Source organism: Lissotriton helveticus, chromosome 3_2 (genome assembly GCF_964261635.1).
Source record: "Lissotriton helveticus chromosome 3_2, aLisHel1.1, whole genome shotgun sequence".
NCBI classification, from domain to species: Eukaryota; Metazoa; Chordata; class Amphibia; order Caudata; family Salamandridae; genus Lissotriton; species Lissotriton helveticus.
In genome coordinates this window covers 42,564,206-42,587,666 of record NC_136062.1, presented here as the reverse complement: position 1 = coordinate 42,587,666, position 23,461 = coordinate 42,564,206, and the positions used below count along the sequence as shown (strand labels likewise).

At 44.3% G+C, this 23,461-nt stretch overlaps 1 protein-coding gene across 2 annotated transcripts in view; it reads right to left on the bottom strand.

Annotated features, from left to right (window-relative positions):
* COPS2 (COP9 signalosome subunit 2) overlaps window positions 1-23,461 on the bottom strand; it is a 441,002-nt gene that overhangs the window by 251,644 nt on the left and 165,897 nt on the right. Inside the window, exons 4-6 of one of the 2 annotated variants that reach the window (XM_078684793.1) lie at window positions 16,158-16,283; window positions 14,314-14,424; window positions 5,579-5,656 (exon numbers count right to left, since the gene is read on the bottom strand). In XM_078684793.1, coding sequence (XP_078540919.1) covers window positions 5,579-5,656; window positions 14,314-14,424; window positions 16,158-16,283 — 315 coding nt within the window. The remainder of the gene's footprint in view (window positions 1-5,578; window positions 5,657-14,313; window positions 14,425-16,157; window positions 16,284-23,461) is intronic. The other variant, XM_078684794.1, reaches the window with a different exon arrangement.

The window sequence follows — 23,461 nt, the reverse complement described above, 5'->3', positions numbered from 1 at the left end:
AATAGCCAAAAATTCTAAATAAGATCACTAGCCTGCCACCTGGCCAAAAAGAAGCAAAATCAGGACCGGAGGGTTGCTCGAAGGGTTCATGGCAAAAGAAGACACAACCTAGATATCTTAAGAGCTGCTAAAAATAAAACAGGAAGTCTATCTGGGTTGACAGAAAAAAAGAAAAAGGACAACTTTTGGGCAAAATTGTACAGTAATAGCAAGCAACCACATTTTGGGAATTTCTGGCCCACTGTGAATAATTTAAATTGACAACAGTCCTCAAGTAATATCCCAATCAGGTAAAAGAGCTGGGTGGCTTTTCTCTAAAAACACTACTCAGTAGCTCAATATCTGCCAACTCAAACACATCAAGAGGCATACCGCACACTGCTGCAGCTAGGGTGCTTAGCCATTCCCAGTAGAGGGTTAGCAGCGGTTATGGCACTGATCCAAGCGGCACAGCTCCAAACCATCACTCCAGCCAAAGACTGCAATGTCCACATGGGCTCGCAGTCAACCCTCCCCCGTCCCAACACGGAGTCAATTTACTACAAAACTAAATCTTTCTATGTACAGTCTTTTACATAGCCTCCAACTCAGAAGTAGAAACGCCTGAACAAGAAATTGCAAGGGTAATTGCAAAAGAAAGGAGAGACTGTGCCCCCAGGCCCAACGGAAAACCCAGGCCATTTATAAACTTGACCCACAGTACTGGGCAGGAATATTGGCTATTTTTTAATGCAATGCAATCTCCACTGCAGACACACCCGACTCGTGGAGAGGCACAGTCATCCCTCCAGTCTATAAATGAAAATGTAAATGTAGTAGTACTTGTTTAGCGCACTAATCGACCCATGAGGGTATCTCGGCGCTTGTACGCATACCGCTGTGGAACCCTTCCTGGCTTTTCTCTGTGAAGTACCCACTCTTGGGCACCCCCAAGGTGAAGCCAGGCATCCTAGCGTTGTTGGGGCCGTTGTGGAGATTAAGCAAGCTATTGCCCAGAGTTGCAGAGTGGGACCCATGATTAGAATAGGCACCGAGGCGAGAATTATCATGCCCAAGGAAATTAAGCCCAAGACCCGCCGAGGCAGGAATTGAACCCTGGTCCCGTGCTAGACCTCTGCATCAGGGTCTGCCGCTCTAGCCATTGAGCCACACTTCTCCCCCTTCTCCAAAGGGGGAGAAAAACCCTACCAGAGAACTATTGTATTTTCACATCACTAGATAAAAAAGCTAAATACTTAGCAGGTCTCGTATTACAGGGGTAAGAATCAAAACAGATAATTCCAATAACTCAAACTGGCTTTAGGAGATTTTGCAGTACAATAATTAAATAAGTATTTTGGCTCTGTCAATTCTATTTGATCAAATGGAAAAGCAGCATTGTATGGCCTACCTCTGGTTTGTCGACTATATGTCAGCTTTTGACTGTATAAACAGAGTCAAGCTTTGGAAGAAGCTCAGGGGCGAGTAACATCCCGCTACTCCTGCTTAGAGTCATTGAGTCACCCTACAGTCAAACTTGGTACGGATCAAAGTAGGGAACGGCTCTCTTTTGTCAAAAAACATCTACAGACTTCAACATTTAAAGCAGGGTTGTGTGTTGGCACCATATCTTTTCAATCTTTTTATGGCAGACCTTTCCCCAGCCCTTGACGCAAATAACAGCCATGCTTCCCGCCTCAGAACATTTGTGTTAAACTGTTTACTATATGGGACGTGGCCCTGTGCAATCAAACCAAAGTAGGCCTGCAGAGGCTAATAAACACACTTCAACTGCACATAACGCAAAACTACCTCATTATTAACCGAAACAAAACAAAGGTGATGGATGTCCTTGTGGGAAATTCGGTTTTTGTTGCAGTAGTACCCCCCACTTTTTGCCTGGTATTTGATGCAACTTTGACTGCATTGGGTTCCTGCTAACCATGTCCCCAGTGCCAGTGTCCTTTCCCCAAATCAAGGCAACTGATCTACAGTTGACCAAGGTTTTAGCACCTCCGTAAGTCACTAGTAAGTCCTTCCTCACCAGCAAAACCCAGAGAGTCCGTCTCCCCCAATTCCAATCTGAAGCCATCAAAATCACCTGCGGCGAACCCCAAGGATCCTCCCTCAGCCCAACCGTCTTCAACGTCTACATGGCACAGCTCTCCAACATCATCCGATCACATAACCTCGTCTCATACGCCGACGACACCCAGCTGATCCGCCAGAACCAACCTCCAGGAAGGGATGAGGGCTGTCGCCGAATGGATGAAGAACAGTTGCTTGAAACTGAACTCAGACAAGACTGAGGTCCTCATCCTCAGTTCCACCCCATCCGCCTGGGACTACTGATGGCCGGCCACGCTGGGAGCTGCACCAGCACCCACCGACCACGCAAGCAACCTGGGTTTCATCGTAGACTCATCACTTTCAATGACCCAGCAAGTCAACGCCATCTCCTCCTCCTGCTTCATCACCATCTGCATGCTTCGCAAGATCTACAGATGGATCCCCACCGGACCCAGAAGGACGGTCACCCAGGCCCTCGTCAGCAGCAGGCTGGACTACGGCAACGCCCTCTACGCGGGAACCACGGCCAAACTTCAGAAAATACTTCAACGCATACAGAACTCCTCCGCACGACTCATCCTCGACGTCCCAGGCCACATCACTGCCCACCTGGGAGACCTGCACTGGCTTCCCGTCTACAAGAGGATCACATTCAAACTCCTTGCCCACGCTCACAAAACACTACACAACACCGGACCAGCATACCTCAACAAACCACTCACCTTCTACACCCCGAGCCGCTAACTTCGCAACGCTGACCGCGCCCTCGTTCCACGCATCCACCGAACGACCACCGGCAGCAGATCTTTCTCCCACCTCGCAGCCAAGACATGGAACACCCTCCCCATCCACCTGCGACAGACCCAGGTCCTGCTGACCTTCAGAAGACTTCTCAAGACCTGAGTGTTCGAGCAGTAGCGGCATTTCCCCTCTCCCCCCCCCCCCCCCCCCTTAGCACCTTGAGACCCTCGCGGGTGAATAGAGCGCTCTACAAATGCACTTATTGATTGATTGATTGATTAACATCAACAGATTCAAAGAGTATTTAGCCCAATCTCTAGCAAACTTACAACTTGGAAATTTATATGTGCTGCCAGTTACGTATGATGTTTTTAAAAAACACAGTTAACTCTGCGATGGCCAAGCTCTCCATACTAAAGGATAAAGATGAACTTGCAAAAAGATCTCATGCCTGGATGGTGATTAACAGTTCTCTTCAGCTAAAGCAGGAAAAATATCGGGCTTGTACATACCCGTTCCCTCTAAAACTAAAGTTGTAGTAGTGCCGACTGGGCTGTCCTCCTACACTAGGCTAGCGGAAAGACAAGCATGGCAGCACACAGGTAATACAGAGTGTGGTTTGTGTGGCTCAAGCACGGAAAAGCTTTCCTCTTACATGCATTTGTTCAGAGTTGGCCTCCGATAGCAGTCGCCTCCTTAAAACATACTATAAAATAGGGAGATCCGCACATGCAGGCAGGCAATCATATCCTGCTTACAACCTGATGACCCAATACTAAATTACAGCTTTGCGAAATTTTAAAATAAATTATAACAAAAAATTAACAGATCAGAAAGTGCGCATGGCAAGGTCCAGTGATAAACAGAGAATAAAAAATCCCACTTTAGCTTTCGGAGCCAGGCTGCTAGCCTGGGAATGGACATTCATACTAACCTAAAGCTATCCTAGCTCCTTGGGAATTCATGACTTAATGAGACTCTCCGACAAAGTTGTACACTCATACTTGCGCTGCTTTTAATTCACACAGCCGCACTTTTAACCAGTTTTTAACTTATGTGGGATTACTCCTTTTAAATTTACACTATTTGCATAATTGCCTGACGTTTACTTTCTCTAGGGCTGCCCTTATTTATTATATTGTGTTCTTGCCTTAGTTATTATATTTATTGTGTTCTTTTTATAATAAAAAAAACGTCGATTTGTTTGAATTTACATGTCAAGAGTTTTTATTAACTGATGAAACTAAAGTGTACTTACTTACTCCTAAAGACTCAATGATTGTCAAATTAATGAAACACTTTCCATATAATGGGAACACTGCGGAATATCCCCCTATAACTCCAATACGATTAAAAAATCTACAAGCTATTTTTACTCTTGTTACTGCTAAGCTCGAATATGCGAATAGTCTTTATCTTGGTGCTTTCAGCTTTGTAACAATAAAATGTCAACGTATTCAGAACATTGCTATGATCCTATTACTTTGCCTATATGCAAGCGGGCACATGAAGCCAAACTTGCAAGGTCTATACCAGCTTCCCATATCTAGCTGATCTATGATCAGGGTACACTGCACCATTCACAGAGTAACTTAGAAAAAGGCCCACTGCACTTACAACTAAAGCTCAAGTGACATTCCCAAAACAAGAAGCTACACTTAAGATTAGCTCCACTGTACCATCCTACAAAAAGACCTCTGTTGATGGATCTGCCTTTGCATTCCAGCTGGCTTGACTCTAGTACTCGCTACCAGAATACAGAATATGAAGAAATACCTGAAATTCAGAATGGAAGTCAAAACTTGGCTGCTCCTGAGATAATATTCCCAAGTGCTGGGATAATGGTAATGAAAGCAAAAACACTCTCAAGGCTTATGGGCACTGAAATAGAAATCCCACACTGATTAACAGCCACCACACCAAGAAGACTGATAGTCAGTCCTGAAAAGGAAATATAAATATGCTCCTAGGATGCACACAGTTATCTACACTTAAAGTAGATCTGTATCACACAGAAGAGGGGGATTTATAGGTTGCCCACCAAATATTTCTCGACACATAATTTGCCGCACACACACGCCAACATGAATTAATCATATCAATAACAACACCCTCCAAAGGGGACGGGATCTAAACAGTGATCCTCTTCCAAAAATGAATACGGATCCATTTCTTACTGCGAGAGAGGTTTGCAATATGCACCGCTGAGAACAGTGATCGCCCGCAGCGAGAGTCGATTTTTATTCACCACTAGATTGCAAATAGCATCAAAAATAGTATTTCCGTTGTAATGTGCTGCCCTCTGTTGATGGTTTGTGTTAATTCTGAAGGATGATTTTGATTACTGTACAGGCACACGTCGCGCGCGCACACACACACACACGTGTACACACACGTGTACACATACACACCTGTACAGAGGTCATTAATAGAACACTTTAGAAAGAAACAATTCTGCCTTGATATTTCTTCTTTATTGCAACAATGTTATAATATAGCTGCAATGATTACTCAAAACCACATTCCATGAACTCAGTTATGGATTCTGGACCATGACCCTTGGAACAATCAATGAAGCTTTGGAAGGGCAACGTTTCATCATAAACTATTCTGCATCACTGCCATGTGGGAAACCCTGAAGTCTTTTTTTAGATACTACAAAATTGTAAAAACTACACAGATCTGGTTAAAAATTCTCAATTGTCAAAAACTGCACATTTTCAACAACAGCGTATTTGAATTTCTTTAAATAAAACTGAATATTTGTATTGAAATGTTAACACTGTACCTGGCATGACTGATGTAACTGGCGTAAAATCTTCTGCAATTTTCCATATTCTTCCCGTTCTAAATATAATTTACCAAGCTAAAAAATAAAATGAAAATATTTGAATTTGTTCACACAGGCTTCATAATGTGACAAAAACTAATCTGGAACTCATTCTCTTAAGAGTCAAGGTCAAGTGGCTTCAATTTAATTCATCTAATGATTTCTCAACGTCTATTGTGATCCACAATTTCTTAGGGCCCCCGTTGCTCTAATCTTAGTTTATTAAAGGGTAACCTGATGTTGTCATATGTAACATGTAATACAAATCCATCTTGTCCTTAATATCAAACCCAGAGATCACCGTTCAGTCTGTACTCTGTTCAACACTTACATACGATCTTCGCATCAACAATCAGCAGTGTACTCCTTGTTAATAACAGCTTCCCGGAACATTTCATCTCTGTATGAGACCACTTCTAAGATGTTCTGATTATACACAAATATATAAGGATTATGTTACTTATCCAGTAAGTATCTGTTCTTGGCATGTAGGGCCGTAGCTTCACATGCTTTGCATACTCCTGCCATCTGGTGTTGGGTCCAGATGTTTGCAAGTTGTTTTTCTTCGAAGAAGTCTTTCCAGTCACGAGGTAAGGTGACTCATCCTTTCGGTGATGGTAAGCATGGGCATCGATTCCATTGTTAGATGGTTTTCCCTCAAGAGGGTGAAAATTGAGTAACTGAGTGTAGAACATAGATGTCCATGCATATGAATGTAAATAGTTAGAACTACAACAATATAGGTTTCCGGGGAAATCGGTGGGCGCATGTGAAACTACAGCTCTAGATGCCAAGAACAGATGCTTACTGGGTAAGTAACATGAATCGGTTCGAGGCATGTGTGCTGTAGATACACATACATCTACCCAATAGTGCTTGGTAAATATTTGTGTTGTTGCCTTACATGTCAGCTAGAGTGTTACCTAACAAAGCAATAGTAGCCCGTATTTTGTGAGTGAAATGCGCTTAGGGGTATAGATAAAGTTCTTTCCGCTTTCACATAGCCTGTTTGAAAGCATTTAACAATCGATTTCGAAATGGCAGATTTAGAGATGGGATTGCCTTTGTGAGGTGGAGTAAATGCAACAAAGAGTGGTTTTGTTTTGCGTAAATCTTGGTCCTTTCTATGAAGTACAATTTGGCTCTTCTAGCATCAAGCGTGTGAAGAGCTCGTTCTGCTACTGAATCAGGTTGAGAAAAAAAAACACACAGGTAACTCAACTGATTGGTTAATATGAAAAGCAGAAACTACTAAGGGAAGGAATTTGGGATTGGTGCAAAGAACTACCCTGTCTTTGTGGAGCTGAAAGAAGGGTTCTTATAAGGTAAATGCCTGTAGCTCCTTAAATCTCCTGAATTAAGTGATTGCAATGAGGAAAGCATCCTTCCATGAAAGAAACTGTAAAGGACAATTATGAAAAGGTTCAAAAGTTAGACCCATAAGCCTTGTAAGGACAATGTTAAGGTTCCACACTGTTGTAGAGGGAATTCTTGGTGGTATTACCCTTTTCAAGCCTTCCATGAAGGCTGTGATTGATGGAACTTTGAATAGGGCTAAATGCTGTCTGTTCTGCTAATACGCAGCTACCGCTGCAAGATGGAAACAAACAGATGTATAAGCCAGTCCGCTTACCTGTAGGTGCAACATGTAACAGATAATGTTTTGTACAGAAGCAACTAGAGGATTTATTTTGTTATTATTACAATAGACAACAATTCTTTTCCACTTTGCTGCATAACACGCTCTTGTAGAAAGGCTTTCTTGCTTCCTTTAGCATAGTCATACAGTCTGGTGGTAGATTTAAATAACCAAACTCTATTACTTCAAGAGCCAGATTGCTAGGTTTACTTCTTTGGGATTTTGGATGCCTGATTTCTCCAAGGTGCCGAGTGAGGAGCCTGGAGGTGAGATGCAGCTTTTGATGTGGAACTACTGACGGCACCAACAAGGTGGTGTACCATGGTTAACGGGCCCATGTGTGAGCTTCTAGAATCAGTGTGAGGGATGTTTGCCTGAGCTTCCGAAACAGAAACGGAATGAGCAGGGGAGGCTGGAAAGCGTAGGCAAATATCCCTGACTAGATAATCCATAGGGCATTCTCTTTGGAGAGTGGGTGTGAGTACCTGGAGGCGAAGTTTGGGCATTTTGCATTGTTAACTGTGGCGAACAAGTCTATTTGTGGGAATCCCCATTGTTGGAAGTATGGAAGGAGAACTTGGGGATGAAGTTCCCACTCGTGAATTTGCTGTATTTCCGCTTAGGAGGTCGGTAAATAGATTGTTTACTACTGGAAGGTGTTCTGTCAGAAGATAAATCCAGTGATGGGTTGCCAAATTCCAAATGGCTTGAGAGAGGCGTGTCAGTTGGAGAGTGTCCCCCTCCCCCAGTTTTTGTACTGAGTACATTGTTGTCATATTGTCCGTGCCGACTAGGACAACTTTGCCTATGAGGTGAGTTTGAAAAGCTTGGAGTGCTAGAAACACTGCTAGAAGTTCCAGGTAGTTGATGTGGAGACTTCTGTGAATGCCGCTCCACAGGCACTGGATTGTGTAATCTTAGAGATGGGCACCCCCAACCAGTTAGGGATGAGTCTGCTGGTAGCACGATCTGTGGAATAGGGTTTTGATAAATGTTGTGGGTTCCACCACTGCAGAGAGCGATGGGTGCGGCAGTCTACCAACACTAGATAAGTTAATTGACCATGCAACTGATTCCACTGACGTGCTAAGCACTCTTATAGGTGATGCATGTGAATTCTTGCATGGGGTACAATTGTGATGCAAGATGCCATCATTCCCAGCAGTTGCATGAATACTCTGGCTGATAATGTTTATTGGGTTGAAACTGTAGTATCATAGACTGAATATTGTGAATTCTGGCTACATTGGGCGATGCTAGAGCTTTGAGAGTGGCCCCAAATAAGACCGCATCTGTGAAGGATGCAGGTGAAATTTCTGTGCATTAACCATAAAGCCCAATTGATGAAGTAGGTCTACTGTAGTATGAATGTGTAGTAGACAGTTTTGGTAAGTGCTGGCTTTGATGAGCCAGTTGTCTAGGTAGGGGAAGAAGTGCATGTGTTGTCTTCTGAGGTGAGCAGCGACTACTGCCAGACATTTGGTAAATACTCTGGAAGCAGTTGTCAATCCGAACTGTACTTCTTTGAAATGGTAATGTTTGCCTGCTATCACAAATCTAAGGCATTTGCAATGAGCTGGATGAATTGGAATGTGAAAACATGCGTCTAAACTCTAGAGTAGATCTAAAACCGCCCTGCTGTAAAAGTGGAAGCACTTGTTGAAGGGTTACCATGTGAAAGTGCTCCGAAAGTATGTATTGGTTTAACTCTCTGAGATCTAGAATAGATTTTAAGGAGCCATCGTTTGTGGGGATCAGAAAGTAGAGAGTACACCCATGAACCTTGGTACTGTAGTGGATTTGGTTCTATGTATCCCTTTAGTAAAAGAGATTGCACTTCTTGTTCGAGCAACGGAAAGTGGTCTGGCGACAATTTGTGAGAGCGAGGTGGAATGTTTAGAGGATTGGCAGTAAGCTCCAGGCAATAACAATGTTGGATAATTCCAATCACCCATTTGTCGATTGTTATAGATTGCCAAATGGTGAGAAACTGTTCAAGTCTTTCCCCCAACAGGTGTGGAATAGTCGGAGGGAAGCATGGGGAAGTCACTGCTTATTAGGGGAAGGGGAGTTACAGGGTGTACTGCCCCTACCCATGCGTTTGGAGTGGTTACCTCTATACCCTCCTCTATAAAAGCCTTGAGGAAAAGGACTGGTTGTTACCTTTGCAAGAGGAAGCATTCTGGTCTGAGGGTGTGGTTTTGGACCCTCCCCGATAAAAGTAACGACGAAAGGAGCCTCTGTTTGAAGGAGACTGGAGCACTCCCATGGACTTTGCCACTTCAGTGCCTTATCATTTTCTCAAGCGCCTGATCTACCTCAGGACCAAAAAGAGGTTCTTTGTCAAAGGGGGTATTTAAAATAAATTGCTGGACTATAGGCTTAAACCCGGAAATCCTTAACCAAGCATGCCTTCTGAGTAATGTATGTAACGTAAAGGGTTCTTGTATAGCACGGACTACACTCCAGGGGGCATCTTGGCGCTTTAGAGAGGAACAAACCGGAGGCCTTGTTCATGTAGTGAGATAGGTTGGTAGGTTTAGATTAAGTTTTTACATTGTGAGTCAGATAGGGTGTAAATCCAGGTTTTGAGGGCCTTTCTGAAAGCTGTTTCTGTGGTGATTTGACGGAGGGGTGGTGGGAGTATGTTCCAGGCTTTGGAGCCCAAGACTGCCAGAGCTTTTCCTCCTCTAGTTTTAAGTCTGAATTTGGGGATGGTGAGGAGGTTGGCATTTTGGGATCTCAGACATTGCGAAGGGGGTGTAGTGTTGGAACATACTCTGAATGTAGCTGGGTCCGTTTCCATTGAAGGCCCTGTAGGTAATTAGGAGCATTTTAAAAAGCACCCGCTTGTGGATTAGGCACTAGTGTTGACCTCTCTAGCTGGGGTGTCTGCAGCATCTAGAGCACACCTTATTGAAAAATTGGAAATTAGCTTTCCTTCCTGTACCAAGCCTTGCGCTTTTGCTGTATGCTCATTTGGAAGATTTTGGAGCAATTTCTCCATTTCAACCCAGTGCGCCCTGTCATATCTGGCTAAAATGCCTTGCATGTTTGCAATGCGCCCGTGATTGGCAGCTTGAGCAGCTTTGCGTTTGCCAGAAGGGTCTATTAGCTTGGGTTCTTTATCTGGAGAAGGAGCATCCCCAGAGGTTTGGGAATTAGTTTGCTTATGAGAATTGGACACTACCAGGGAATCTAGTGGTAACTGTCCCTTAATAAATACAGGATCTGTTGGGGAAGGTTTATATTTTTATCGACTCTAGGAGTCAAGGTGAGTGCATTAACAGATCCTTTAAAAAATTTATCAGCATGTCTTATCATACCTTTAAGAATAGGGAGTGTTTGGCTCAACCTGTGTGTGGATCCAAAATCCTCCTCCAAGGATTCTTTGTGTAATACCACCCCATGGTATTCTGCGGCTAGGGGACAGAGTTCTTGATAAGATAGATTGTCATCAGGAGGAGATGGCTTGGCAAGGTAAAGGTCTGGTTCTTTGTCTAATGGAAGGTCAATTGTGTAATCCTTCCATTGTTCTACTGGTAAATGAATGTTCCCCGTCATCAATATCGTCCCTGTCAGGCTGAGATTGTGGAGAATCCCGAGGTGTGATGTGCAAAGGATCTAAAGTTGGAGAAGAGGGTGGAAGTGGAGGTGATGATGGTGGTGGATGAGAAGGACTGGTACCAACATTCTTCTTCGTTAAAGGAATCTTGTAATGAGTGTCATCAACAGGAAGCTTGTGTTTAGGAGGCGGTTTGATGTGAAAATGTCCTTATCTGGGTTAATATGATGTCTCTTTTGTTTGGGATCCAATTTGGGAGGGACAATGTCTAAAATCTTTCGGTTTCAGCAGCGGCAGTTTCGGTGCAGAGATGGAATGACCTTTGGATGTGGAAGGTTTTGGCTCCAAAGGCGTTTTCTTTTCGGCATGGAGGGTTTTGCTCCGATAGAGATTTGGGCTTCAAACCGGAGGGCTTCCGTTCCGAAGAGGATCTGGATCTACTCAGTCCTGAGCCGGAAGGCTTGACAGAGAATTTCGGTGCCGAGCTGAAATGCGGGTCGTTGGAAACATTGTCTCTGTGCTGACCTTGGCCAGAAGGTGGAAGTGGTGCCGAAGCCTTAGGTTTTTTGGGTGTGGGTTGATGGGGCGAGGGGTCTTCAGTACTCACGTCAGTCACCCTGTCTCTGCAGAACTTCTTAGACATTGAGGTCTATCTCGAGCTCCGACTCGGAGTAGTCCTCTTGCTCCTTCGCTGCTGATGAATCAATTTTTTCTTGCTCTAACTCCTCATCGTAGATATCCGTCATTTACTCGATATTCTGATGCTGCATTTCTCGACAACGAGCCCGACGATCTGAAAAAGGGTTTTCTTCGACCAAAGCGATCTGCAAGCGTTGCAGTCTTCTTCATTGTGCTCCAGAGACAATTACAAGTTACACACCTAGTGTGAATTGGTGCACAGATACTTTGCATGGCACAGAGGACAGAATTTGAACAGAGTCTGTTCCATCGATTAAGAGCTGGACCGAAGTGGTTAGGCCCAAAAGCGGCCCACAAAGTTTTTCAATCAGAAATTGAGATTTCGTTTACCAAAACAATACGCGGAGAAGTGGGAAACATGTACGAAACAATACCTTCGAGGGTAGAGTGGATTGCGCACTAAGGGGAACCGGAAGCCTGGTTTCAAACCGGAGCACAACAATACACGTCCAAACCGGATGGCGGGAAAAAACAATCAAACAATGGAGTTGGAGCCCATGCGCACTATCACCGAAAGGAGGAGTCACCATACCTCGTGACTGGAAAGACGTCTCAGAAGAAAAATAACTTGCAAACATCCGGACCAATCACTAGATGGTAGGAGTATGCAAAGCCTGTGTATCTACAGCCCACATGCCTCAACCACCTATTTTCGCAAAACAATAGGTGACTTTTTCCACATAAGACAAACCGTAGCCAATATTTAAAGCGATTCACAATCCATGTGATCACTGACAACAGCACCTCTTTCCGTTCTCTCTTAACTATACATACATGAGTCTCTACGGAAATCAGAAACTATGTCAAATATTGATCCTACTCTTTGACGCCTAGACAGAAGCCATCATGAAATACGGGTGCATACCATAACTCTGGTGATGTTGGAGTATGGTATGCACCTGTATATCATGATACAATGAAATGCAAAACCAGATTGGCAGCAAGGGTAATTAAAACCAAGAAAAACATGTAAAATGTATCGCCAGGAATATGGTGTGCCATATATTCCTCGATCTTATACTAAACAGTCCTTTGGTCAGAGAGAAGAATCAGATTCAACTTTAAGAAAGTTAGAAAAACCTAACTCAAAGAAGGCACTGCTCATTCCATGCCAACTATTTAATATCTACCGCAAATCTCTGGTCAATCTTATCAACAAATTTAAAAAAGTAGTATATGTGGATGACACACAAATCTACATAACAGAAAGCAAAAACCTATGCGAACATCGCTCTTTCCCCCTTGTATCATTTTGCTCTGCGTCACTATCAAGGAGATGGACTGAATGTCAGCGGAGAGCACAACTGAAGACACCTTCTTGGCCATTTAGCCCTTCACAAAAGGCTAAATAACGTCCACCAGGCTCCTCCACATCCTATCCATAAAGTACAATACTTTGGACTAACAGTTGCATGCCTCGGACTGCCCAAAAATGAGCACACTACAAAATCCACCAACACAAAAATGAGCTAGCAAAAGAATGATATGAATCTCTAATTTAGAACCAAAAAAATGTAATTTTATCACACGAATTGTCACGTATTTATACCCGCAACACTTCAAACCTATGACCCTCAAAGAGAATGATCAACAAACTCCAACACAACACTGATATCATTAGTCCAAACTAAAAGACTATGCATGGTCTCCCTGTGGACCATGGAACACCACATCCAGTTCCAGAGATTCTACAACGCAGTGTGGTGCATTGCCCCACCAATGCCACAGAGTGCATCAACATATCTCTACATAAATGTGCAACAAGGAGAACACATGGCAAGACCACAGGTAACGATGTTGAAGAACATGTTCCTGAATACTATGCGACTGACACGTATCTAACACGAACATTCTTCCTGTAAGAACTGAAAAGATGTATTTCTATTAGGTCTTCATCCAATATATCATGTAATATTAAGAAAATCTTCCATAAACCTTCACTTATTTGAACATATATTTTCTGGGATGTTTAATCAAGGCAGCTACAGATAAAGTGCTACTGGGGAATAAAGCTCATGATTGAGCGCAATATTCAAGTTATATCTGTGAAAACATTATCTATGATCAAAGATTAACAGGGAGTCATGACAATTAGAGCATGTATAAGGTTCTACGGGCAGACAATGGTGAAAGCAATTTGTCACCAACCAATGATACAGAGATTAAGATCCTAACACCAATACACAAAGAGTTCAAATGTAAGCAAGATGAAACCCAAATATTTTATTTTTAATCTTTACATCACTTAGGTATTTGAGATCCATTAACATAAGGCTACTAATAAACATGCAGGTTCCAGGGCAAACAACCTTTACAAGCTCAGTTCAGGTGAAACTCAGATTTCAGTCTCAAACCATCATATACAAAGTTGTTCAACGTTCTGCACACTGAATGACAGGTGTTTACACAAGCAGATAGAAGACGGCCATCAAATGTGTGGTTGATAGTCCGCTCACAGGAACATTGTGCATGCAAATGAAAGAAGGAAAGAAACCATGCCAAACTCTATAAAAAGGTATAAGTGAAGATCAAAGTAATGCTTACACTTTTACAGTCTACTTTAGAACATGAACACAATTAAAACCTAAGAGCTAAGAGAGTAAAGAAACCATTTCGATGACAAAAAAGGGATGTAATGCTAGTCTGTGTGCAGGAATGCTGGGACATCCAATGCAACAAAACTCGCTTTCTGGATTAATCTGTTTTTCTTTTTGGTAGAGATTGCAAGGCTTTTAAGAAACATTTTTAGAATAATCCAACTTTATAAAAAAGCAATCAAGCTAGCTTTACCTTTGTGTTCGTCTTAAACCATAACCTATCGTTCTTAGCATCTTTTAGAGCTTCCAGTGTTGTTTCATAGAATTCCTGTAGTAAGTCCATCTGATATAAAAAATCAGAATTCTATAATTATAAAACAGCAAATGCATACCAATTAATAACGTCAAAGTGAACAAACCAAAGTGCATGGTTAATCTTCAAAGCAAAGAAAATACAACAAATCTCTGTGATAATATTATAGAACGCAACAATCAAACATTATATAAAATCCTAAACCCTTCATAATCAACATGACTAACAAACACATTGTATATAATACGGTATGGAATTTGTAGTAATTAATAATTATGGATTTAGTTAACACTTTCAAATATGAATAGTATATTTGCTTTCTATCAAGGTACACTTCCTATTTTTAAATGTATTCTTTTAAGAATCCGTGCAAAACGTGTTCTTATATATTTGGAATGCTGCTCATGTGGTTATATTGTATTGCTCTCAGACAAATATTAAGTTCGAAAACGTTCTTCACAAAATACAAATGTACACTACACTCCACACTTCCAATCACACTCTATTAGAGAAATCAACAAATGCAAGACACTTAACCCCGCGAGTGCTTGAGACCGAGATGGAATTATCAAAAGCGCAACTGGAGCTGGCTGCGCTTAGGGCAAGGCTATCTCGACCTGAGCACTTAAGTGGATACACACCTTTTTAAAGTGCCTTGTATTAGTGCACAGGAACGTTGGCCTTGGTGAGTAGTTGAACATCAACAGTTCCTAGACCTTCTTTAGTATTAATAGTGTTTTAAAGAAAGGAACATTTTAATTCCCACAGTCCTATATTTTAAACAGCATTAGATAAGCCAATAGGGTCTCACCTTTGAGAACTATTGACTGCTAATGCCTTTTGTTCATGCTGTTCAGCATCGGTTTTACAGCATGAGCAAAAGGAGAGTGGGATTATGCAGCCGAGGGTGCTGCATCATGTCTTGTGACATCTGCATATGCATGCATAACATTGGGAGCGCCATTAAAAAAAAAAACATTTATTTACTGAGATGAATCGGTAAATGCATGAAAATGATAAACTGCAAAAGTGCTTTTATTTTTAAGGGAGAAGGGCTGGCAGCAATTTGCGGACAGGTCTCCTCAAGAAAATAGATAAATAAAAAATAGGAAGGAGAGGAGCGAAACGAAGGAGCAGGTCATGGTAGGGGATCGGGGAGAAGTAAATAGGGGAAGGAACAACAAGGAGGGCAGCGGAGATACATACGAAGAGAAGAACACAGGGCCGAAGAGAGTGTGGGTGAAAGAAGCACACAGACGAGAGAAAGCAACATGGCGCACGGATGAGAGAAATGAACACACAAATTTGGTCGGGAGAGAGGCACACTGGAGGGGCAGGTGGAAAACACTTGCACTCTCGGGGACTGCTTACGTAAAACGAAAAAAGTTGTTCCCTAAAAGTGAGCAGTGGAAGGACACAAGTAAAGAAGTTACGCTGCAGGAGTTGGACAAACACAAAATGGACAATGTAAGCTATTGAACAAAATGGACAATGTAAGCTATTGAACAAGAACCACGCAAATGAGTGACAATAAAGTAAACCAATTGCAAGTAATGGGTGGGCTTTAAGTTCAATTTAAGTTCTTAATAAGCTGACAATAGGTCTTCTACAAGTAGACAGCTTTGCTGTCTGGTAGGCTAGACCTAAAAATGCTTTGTTGGAGTATAGGATAATTTCTTAATCATAGTCAGGATGCACACACACAACTTCACGAAAACTCACAATGAAAAGTAAACATAAAATGTAAAGCCAGTCTATAGGGATTAAATTAAATTTACACTAACCTGTTTTGATGTGGAGATATAATCAAGAATAGAGTTGATAGACTTTTCAGAATAATTTCGTGTAACTGCACTTCTAATGTAAGTCAACAGTTGTTTGTACCTGTTCATCATTTCGGGATAGTTTCCCTGCAAAGAAAACATTCCACAATAAAAGGCAGGTTTTGCACAGGCCATAAGCATCCCATCAAAAGTCAAGAAAACACAGGTACCGATTGTTGTATTTGCATGTTTTCAAGTAAATGGGCCCTCATTCTGTGAAATGTGAAAATGTTAAAGATACAGCAATCAAAGTTGTGCAATTTCGAAAATCTACCTATGTCTCAAAAACTAAACGCACATTGGTGTTGTAACACATGAAAACAAGCATATGCAAGCGCACATTTGGGCAAGTCAGTATTAATAGGTTTTCACATAAGACAAACCTGGAGAAGTGCCCTTTGGGATTTAAATTAAACAGTAACAAAAGATAGACTATTCACACACACGATTTATAAGAAAGCGTAATGTTTGTTGTAATAATGACGGTTTGTCACAGATTTGTTTTAGCAAAACAATACTACATTCTGTCCCTACCCTCGAAGGCCATGGTACTTCTATGAACGGGTTTCCTGGCACACTTGTTGTTCATTAAACATCATTTTTTGGCTGCTCATAACAATACATACTCCTCAAAGAGAATAAAATAACTTTGCCCAACACAAGGAAAGGTGCCCGCAGAATGCCTCTTTATATGTTCAAGTACTATCACCTGAATGGATTGGAAGGGGACAAGGATACCTGTACTGTCTTAAAGCAGTTTGACTTGGACTACAGGAGTCTTGTTGTAGATCAGTACATTAATGTATGCAGTTTTGCGACTCATGAAAAAAAGAACATACGCAAATCGTCAAAAATGACACTCAAAAATATAATTGTCAATTGAATGAGAATTAATAAAGTTAGCCAACAAAAAGAAAAGGTATGGGGAATGAAAGATTCTATACCTGAACAAACAGGATTAACAAGCATTTACAATGCAACAGTCTCACCTTTGCCAAAGTTAGAGCCAATGGCATTGTAAATGACAACATTTTCATTTATGTGTTGGTTTTGAAAACAGATAAATAAATGGCAGTCATTTACAATGCCAATAGCTTAATCTCTCGCAAATGCCACACACAAACACAGACCCACACACACAGAGCCCCCCACACACACACAGAGCCGCACACACACACACACAGAGCCACACACACACACAGAGAGAGCCACACACACACACACAGAGCCACACACACACACACAGAGCCACACACACACACACAGAGCCACACACACACACACAGAGCCACACACACACACACAGAGCCACACACACACACACACACAGAGCCACACAGACACAGAGCCACACACACACACAGAGCCACACACACACACACACAGAGCCACACACACACACAGAGCCACACACACAGAGCCACACACACACACAGAGCCCCACACACACAGAGCCCCACACACACAGAGCCCCACACACACAGAGCCACACACACACAGAGCCACACACACACAGAGCCACACACACACACACAGCCACACACACAGAGCCACACACACACAGAGCCACACACACACACACAGCCACACACACACACACAGAGCCACACACACACAGAGCCACACACAGAGCCACACACAGAGCCACACACACACAGAGCCACACACACACAGAGCCACACACACACACAGAGCCACACACACACACAGAGCCACACACACACACAGAGCCACACACACACACACACACAGAGCCACACACACACACACAGAGCCACACACACAGAGCCACACACAGAGAGCCACACACACAGAGAGCCACACACACAGAGAGCCACACACATAGTCACACACACACAGTCACACACACACATAGCCACACACACAGCCACACACACACAGCCACACACACACACAGAGCCACACACACACACAGAGCCACACACACACACAGAGCCACACACACACACACAGAGCCACACACACACAAAGAGCCACACACACACAGAGAGCCACACACACACACACAGAGAGCCACACACACAGAGCCCCCCCCACACACACAGCCCCCCCACACACAGAGCCCCCCCCACACACAGAGCCCCCCGCACACACAGAGCCCCCCGCACACACAGAGCCCCCCGCACACACAGAGCCCCCCGCACACACAGAGCCCCCCGCACACACAGAGCCCCACGCACACACAGAGCCCCCCCCACACACAGAGCCCCCCCCACACACAGAGCCCCCCCCACACACAGAGCCCCCCCCACACACAGAGCCCCCCCCACACACAGAGCCCCACACACACACAGAGCCCCACACACACACAGAGCCCCACACACACACACAGAGCCCCCCACACACACACAGAGCCCCCCACACACACACAGAGCCCCACACACACACACAGAGCCCCACACACACACAGAGCCCCCCCACACACAGAGCCCCCCCCACACACACACAGAGCCCCACACGCACACAGCCCCACACACGCACAGAGCCCCCACACGCACAGAGCCCCACACACGCACAGAGCCCCACACACGCACAGAGCCCCACACACGCACAGAGCCCCACACACGCACAGAGCCCCACACACGCACAGAGCCCCACACACGCACAGAGCCCCACACACGCACAGAGCCCCACACACGCACAGGGCCCCACACACGCACAGAGCCCCACACACACACAGAGCCCCCCCCACACACACAGAGCCCCCCCACACACACACAGAGCCCCCCCACACACACACAGAGCCCCCCCCCCCACACACACAGAGCCCCACACACACACACAGAGCCCCACACACACACACAGAGCCCCACACACACACAGAGCCCCCCACACACACACAGAGCCCCACACACACACAGAGCCCCACACACACACACAGAGCCCCACACACACACAAAGCCCCCCACACACAGAGCCCCCCACACACAGAGCCCCCCACACACAGAGCCCCCCACACACAGAGCCCCCCACACACAGAGCCCCACACACACAGAGCCCCACACACACAGAGCCCCACACACACAGAGCCCCACACACACAGAGCCCCACACACACAGAGCCCCACACACACACAGAGCCCCCCCCACACAGAGCCCCCCACACACACAGAGCCTCCCCACACACAGAGCCTCCCCCCACACAGAGCCCCACATACACACACAGAACACCACACACAGAGCCCCCCCCACACACAGATCCCCCCACACACACAGATCCCCCCACACACACAGATCCCCCCACACACACAGATCCCCCCACACACACAGATCCCCCCCACACATACACAGATCCCCCCACACATACACAGATCCCCCCACACATAGCCCCCCACACACACAGAGCCCCCCACACACACAGAGCCCCCCACACACACACAGAGCCCCACACACACACACAGAGCCCCACACACACACACAGAGCCCCACACACACAGAGCCCCACACACACACACACACAGCCACACATACAGAGCCACACACACACACAGAGCCACACACACACACACAGAGAGCCACACACACACACAGAGAGCCACACACACACACAGAGCCCCCCCCACACACACACACACAGAGCCACACACACAGACACACACACAGAGCCACACACACAGCCACCCCCACCCCCCCCACACACACACACACACCACCTCAGCACTGCATCTACTAATGTCCAGATAGAAACTATGAGGACCTGGCTGAGCCCATAGAGGCGGCGCCGTTGAGGTCAGGGGGAAGCCTACACTAATCGCGGGTAATATCGGCTGCCTGAAGGTACATGAGGGGCAAGGTCAGAAAGATCTGCTGATCTGAATTCCCGGGGCTATGAGACCAGATTTCACCCTGGAGTCCTTCCAGTGGCAGCCCACTTTCTGCTCGCGTCCAGCCACGCCTTGCCTTTCCCTCCCGCACCACAGGTGTTATTCTTGCTAGTCCAGCTCACACTCGACCGCCTCCAAAGCTGCTGTAGGCCCGGTCATCATAAGTATCGTAATCTGCCATTGCTGTCTCCTCTCAGACCAAGCAGGTCCAGACCGAAGGACCCTCGATATAGCACCATAGGCAGGGCTGCCCTGCACGCTGCCTGACTGCTGTGCAGACAGCACTCATCACAGAAACAGAAGAAGGACACGGATGACAACCCGCAATGGAGCCCCTGCTCGGCCGCGCTTACGCGAGATGTCAAGTTTAATATGATAAGGGCACCTGTTCAAGGAAAAGCAACGTGTTGCAATACCTGAAGTGGTATTGTTTCAAGAAACTAGACAAGCAGTTTAATATTTTTAATGATGTAACAATGTTTCACATGAAGCTTTTAAAGTAATAACGTGTTGGGATGTAAGCTGTTAAGATTGACTTTTCTAGAAAACTACGTGGAAATGATCTGAATATTGAAAACATTTGTCTTGAATGAGAAGTAGGAGTGTTGTTTTTGAGAGAGTTACTTGACATTGATATAATTCCGAAATGGCCGACGAAGGAGCACGTAAAAGCAGGGTTTTCAATGCGGTCCATTTTCCATTTTAACGCACACAGAGGAATGGATGTAATACAACAAGCGCTCGCCATGACACAGCCTTTTGTCTGTAAGCCCCGTCCTTTTCAGACTGGGCGCCCGGACTTCCTGCTTGCATAAAAGGATCCTTATCTTCTTTATGGGGCCATCTGAGCCCATAAAGAAGATAAGAAACCTATTACTTGAGCAGTAAGTCAAGTAACCCAGTCTGGAAAGGATGGGGCTTAGCGAGAAAGGAGAACGTCACTAGGACCTCTTCTCCAATGGCTGGCCACCATTTAGGAGGCCAGCCAATGGAGAAGAGGAGCAGGGCTTAATCTTGCTAGTGATATCTCTCTATCTCATTAAATCTCATCAGCGAGACTGCGCATATGCGCAGCCTACGCTAGTCGAGACCTAAAAATGACAAATCAGAAAATGAGATTGAGTCAGGAGTGTATAAAAAGCAAATTTATAAAAAATGAGTAGTCTTCTTACTTGACAAACAGCATCAACAACATAATGCTGTTCAGTACAAAATACTTAAGAAGTACTTCTGTTACGACCCATTTCTATCCACGTGCTGCAGCACAACAAACTGTCAAGTCGAGGCTCACCAGAAAGGGCAGAGAAAAACGGGAAAGCATAGCAGTATTCATACTGCACTACAGGAGAGAGCTCTGCAATACCCATCCCGCCATATTGTACCATTAACATTTCTTAAATGGAGTGTTAGTATGCCTGAAGTCCTCCTATATCCATCCAACACCCTCTAACTCCTTTTCTCTTTCACCATATCATTTAAACTCCTTTTTTTGCTCCCTCCTCATTTCCTATGCTAGACTCAGTCAATGTCTCAGTCAGTAAAACCCTCATCCTGCTACACCTCTCCCATTTTCATACTTGTTTCGCACAACCGCTCCTCCATCCCTCTTTCAATTTCCTCTTATATATGGTCCACCGAACAATGCAACTTCATACAACCACAACATCTCCATCTGAGGCTCGCACTTTCTCATAGCCAACACTACATGTGTATCCAGTCTCTCTTCTATCTCACCCTAAAATGAATACGGTAAAAGTTTTTTCCATGCCACTCTTCTATTTAGAATTGGCTTATTGTTGTAGTCTACTGGTGTTTTGCTGCTCTCTTTGTTACAAAACCGCTGTTTATTGAAAGCCTCCTGTACCTCACGATGAATACCATCTTTTAAACATTTCTAGTAAAGGTTCATGTCACCTGTTGCTGGAGAAATGCATAAAGAAAGAAATAAACATCCTGCAAAAAGCTTTGCCTAACTACATTTTGGTAACATCCCTCTAGCCCACTTTGGGTTCCTCACATGTCACTTCTTCCCCCTGCACTGCCTCTTCCCCTCTTTAAGACTCTGTTTCCACATCTTATTCATTGTGCCCTCCTTCCCCATCAACTGAAGTCTGCACCTCGACCTATATCCTCATCAACAGCAGATCCATATCAAAGGGGAAATTTTTTTTAATTGGCATCAATAATCACCTCACGGACAAGCATCCAGACCGCCTTTTTATCATGGAGACTTGCTGATGTTGCATCACTTGCCCTTCATGTTGCACTTGCTGTGGAAACAAGATCAGCCTCAGGAAATGTCAAAATAACAAGGCAGAGCTTAAAGAAATTGTACACAGATCCACCTCTATCAACACAAGTCTAGTTGATAAATTCCATCATATCCATGTAGCTGTGTACAGCTACGGACCTTATAAAAGACCTTTTTTGGAGAAATGTCATGCCATTATCGGATTCACCCACACTTCTGAACACACCTTGGATGCAATCTAAGCAAGCCAGAGGACCATTGAGGAGCAAAAAAAACCTCTCTACTCTTAGAAGCACCCACCATGAAATCCCGGTCCCAATCCTAACCAAGTCTCTGAATAAACCTGACTTTACGGACAGAACTCAAGACTCTTAAAACATTCTTTGCACTACCAGAAAAGCTCAGCACCCTGGAAAAAGCAGTCTCCACCTTTAATTACTGGCTTGCTGATGAATCGGACTCTGCACCATCTCACACATATCCATTGTCAACCTGGAACAACTTACTCAACAAATGGTTCACAACCAACTTGTATTCCTCATACTCACAAACTGCTCATCAGAAATCAAATGGAGTAGCAGGATGAACCTTTTGACGAACAACTGTACCTTCACTAAATATTTTACGTTTTTAACAACGACCATCTACCAAGCAAAGAAGTTTTAGTGCCTAGCTTGTTTCTTGCGGCAACGTTTATCTGTGAGCAACTTTTCAGGATCATCGTCTATAGGAAGCTGGCTCTGTATATACTAAAACAAAGTAAGGTATAGTGTGCACAAAGTCCAGTGGAATCCCAAAGGTAGGCAGATGTAAAAGTAGATAATACCTTACTCTCTATTTGTGGTAGTGTGGGCGGGCCAGTAAGGCTTTATCAGAGGGTAGTGCTAAGCATTTATTGTACACACTCAGGCAAGAAATATGTCACACACTCAAAGACTGTGCTCAGACAAATGTGTTTGTATAAAAATATTATTTAGTTATATTTATTTTCTAGAACCAAGCAAGCCTGGCACAGGTAAGTGTAAAAGGTACTTTTCAAGGCATATTGAACAATACAAGCAAGCTGAATGAAAATTACTTTGTCACAAGTTTGTAAATGCTTTGAATACAGTTGAAAATCCAGTTAGATCTAAAGCATAACGATACAGATCACATTCGGATGTTTGTTAT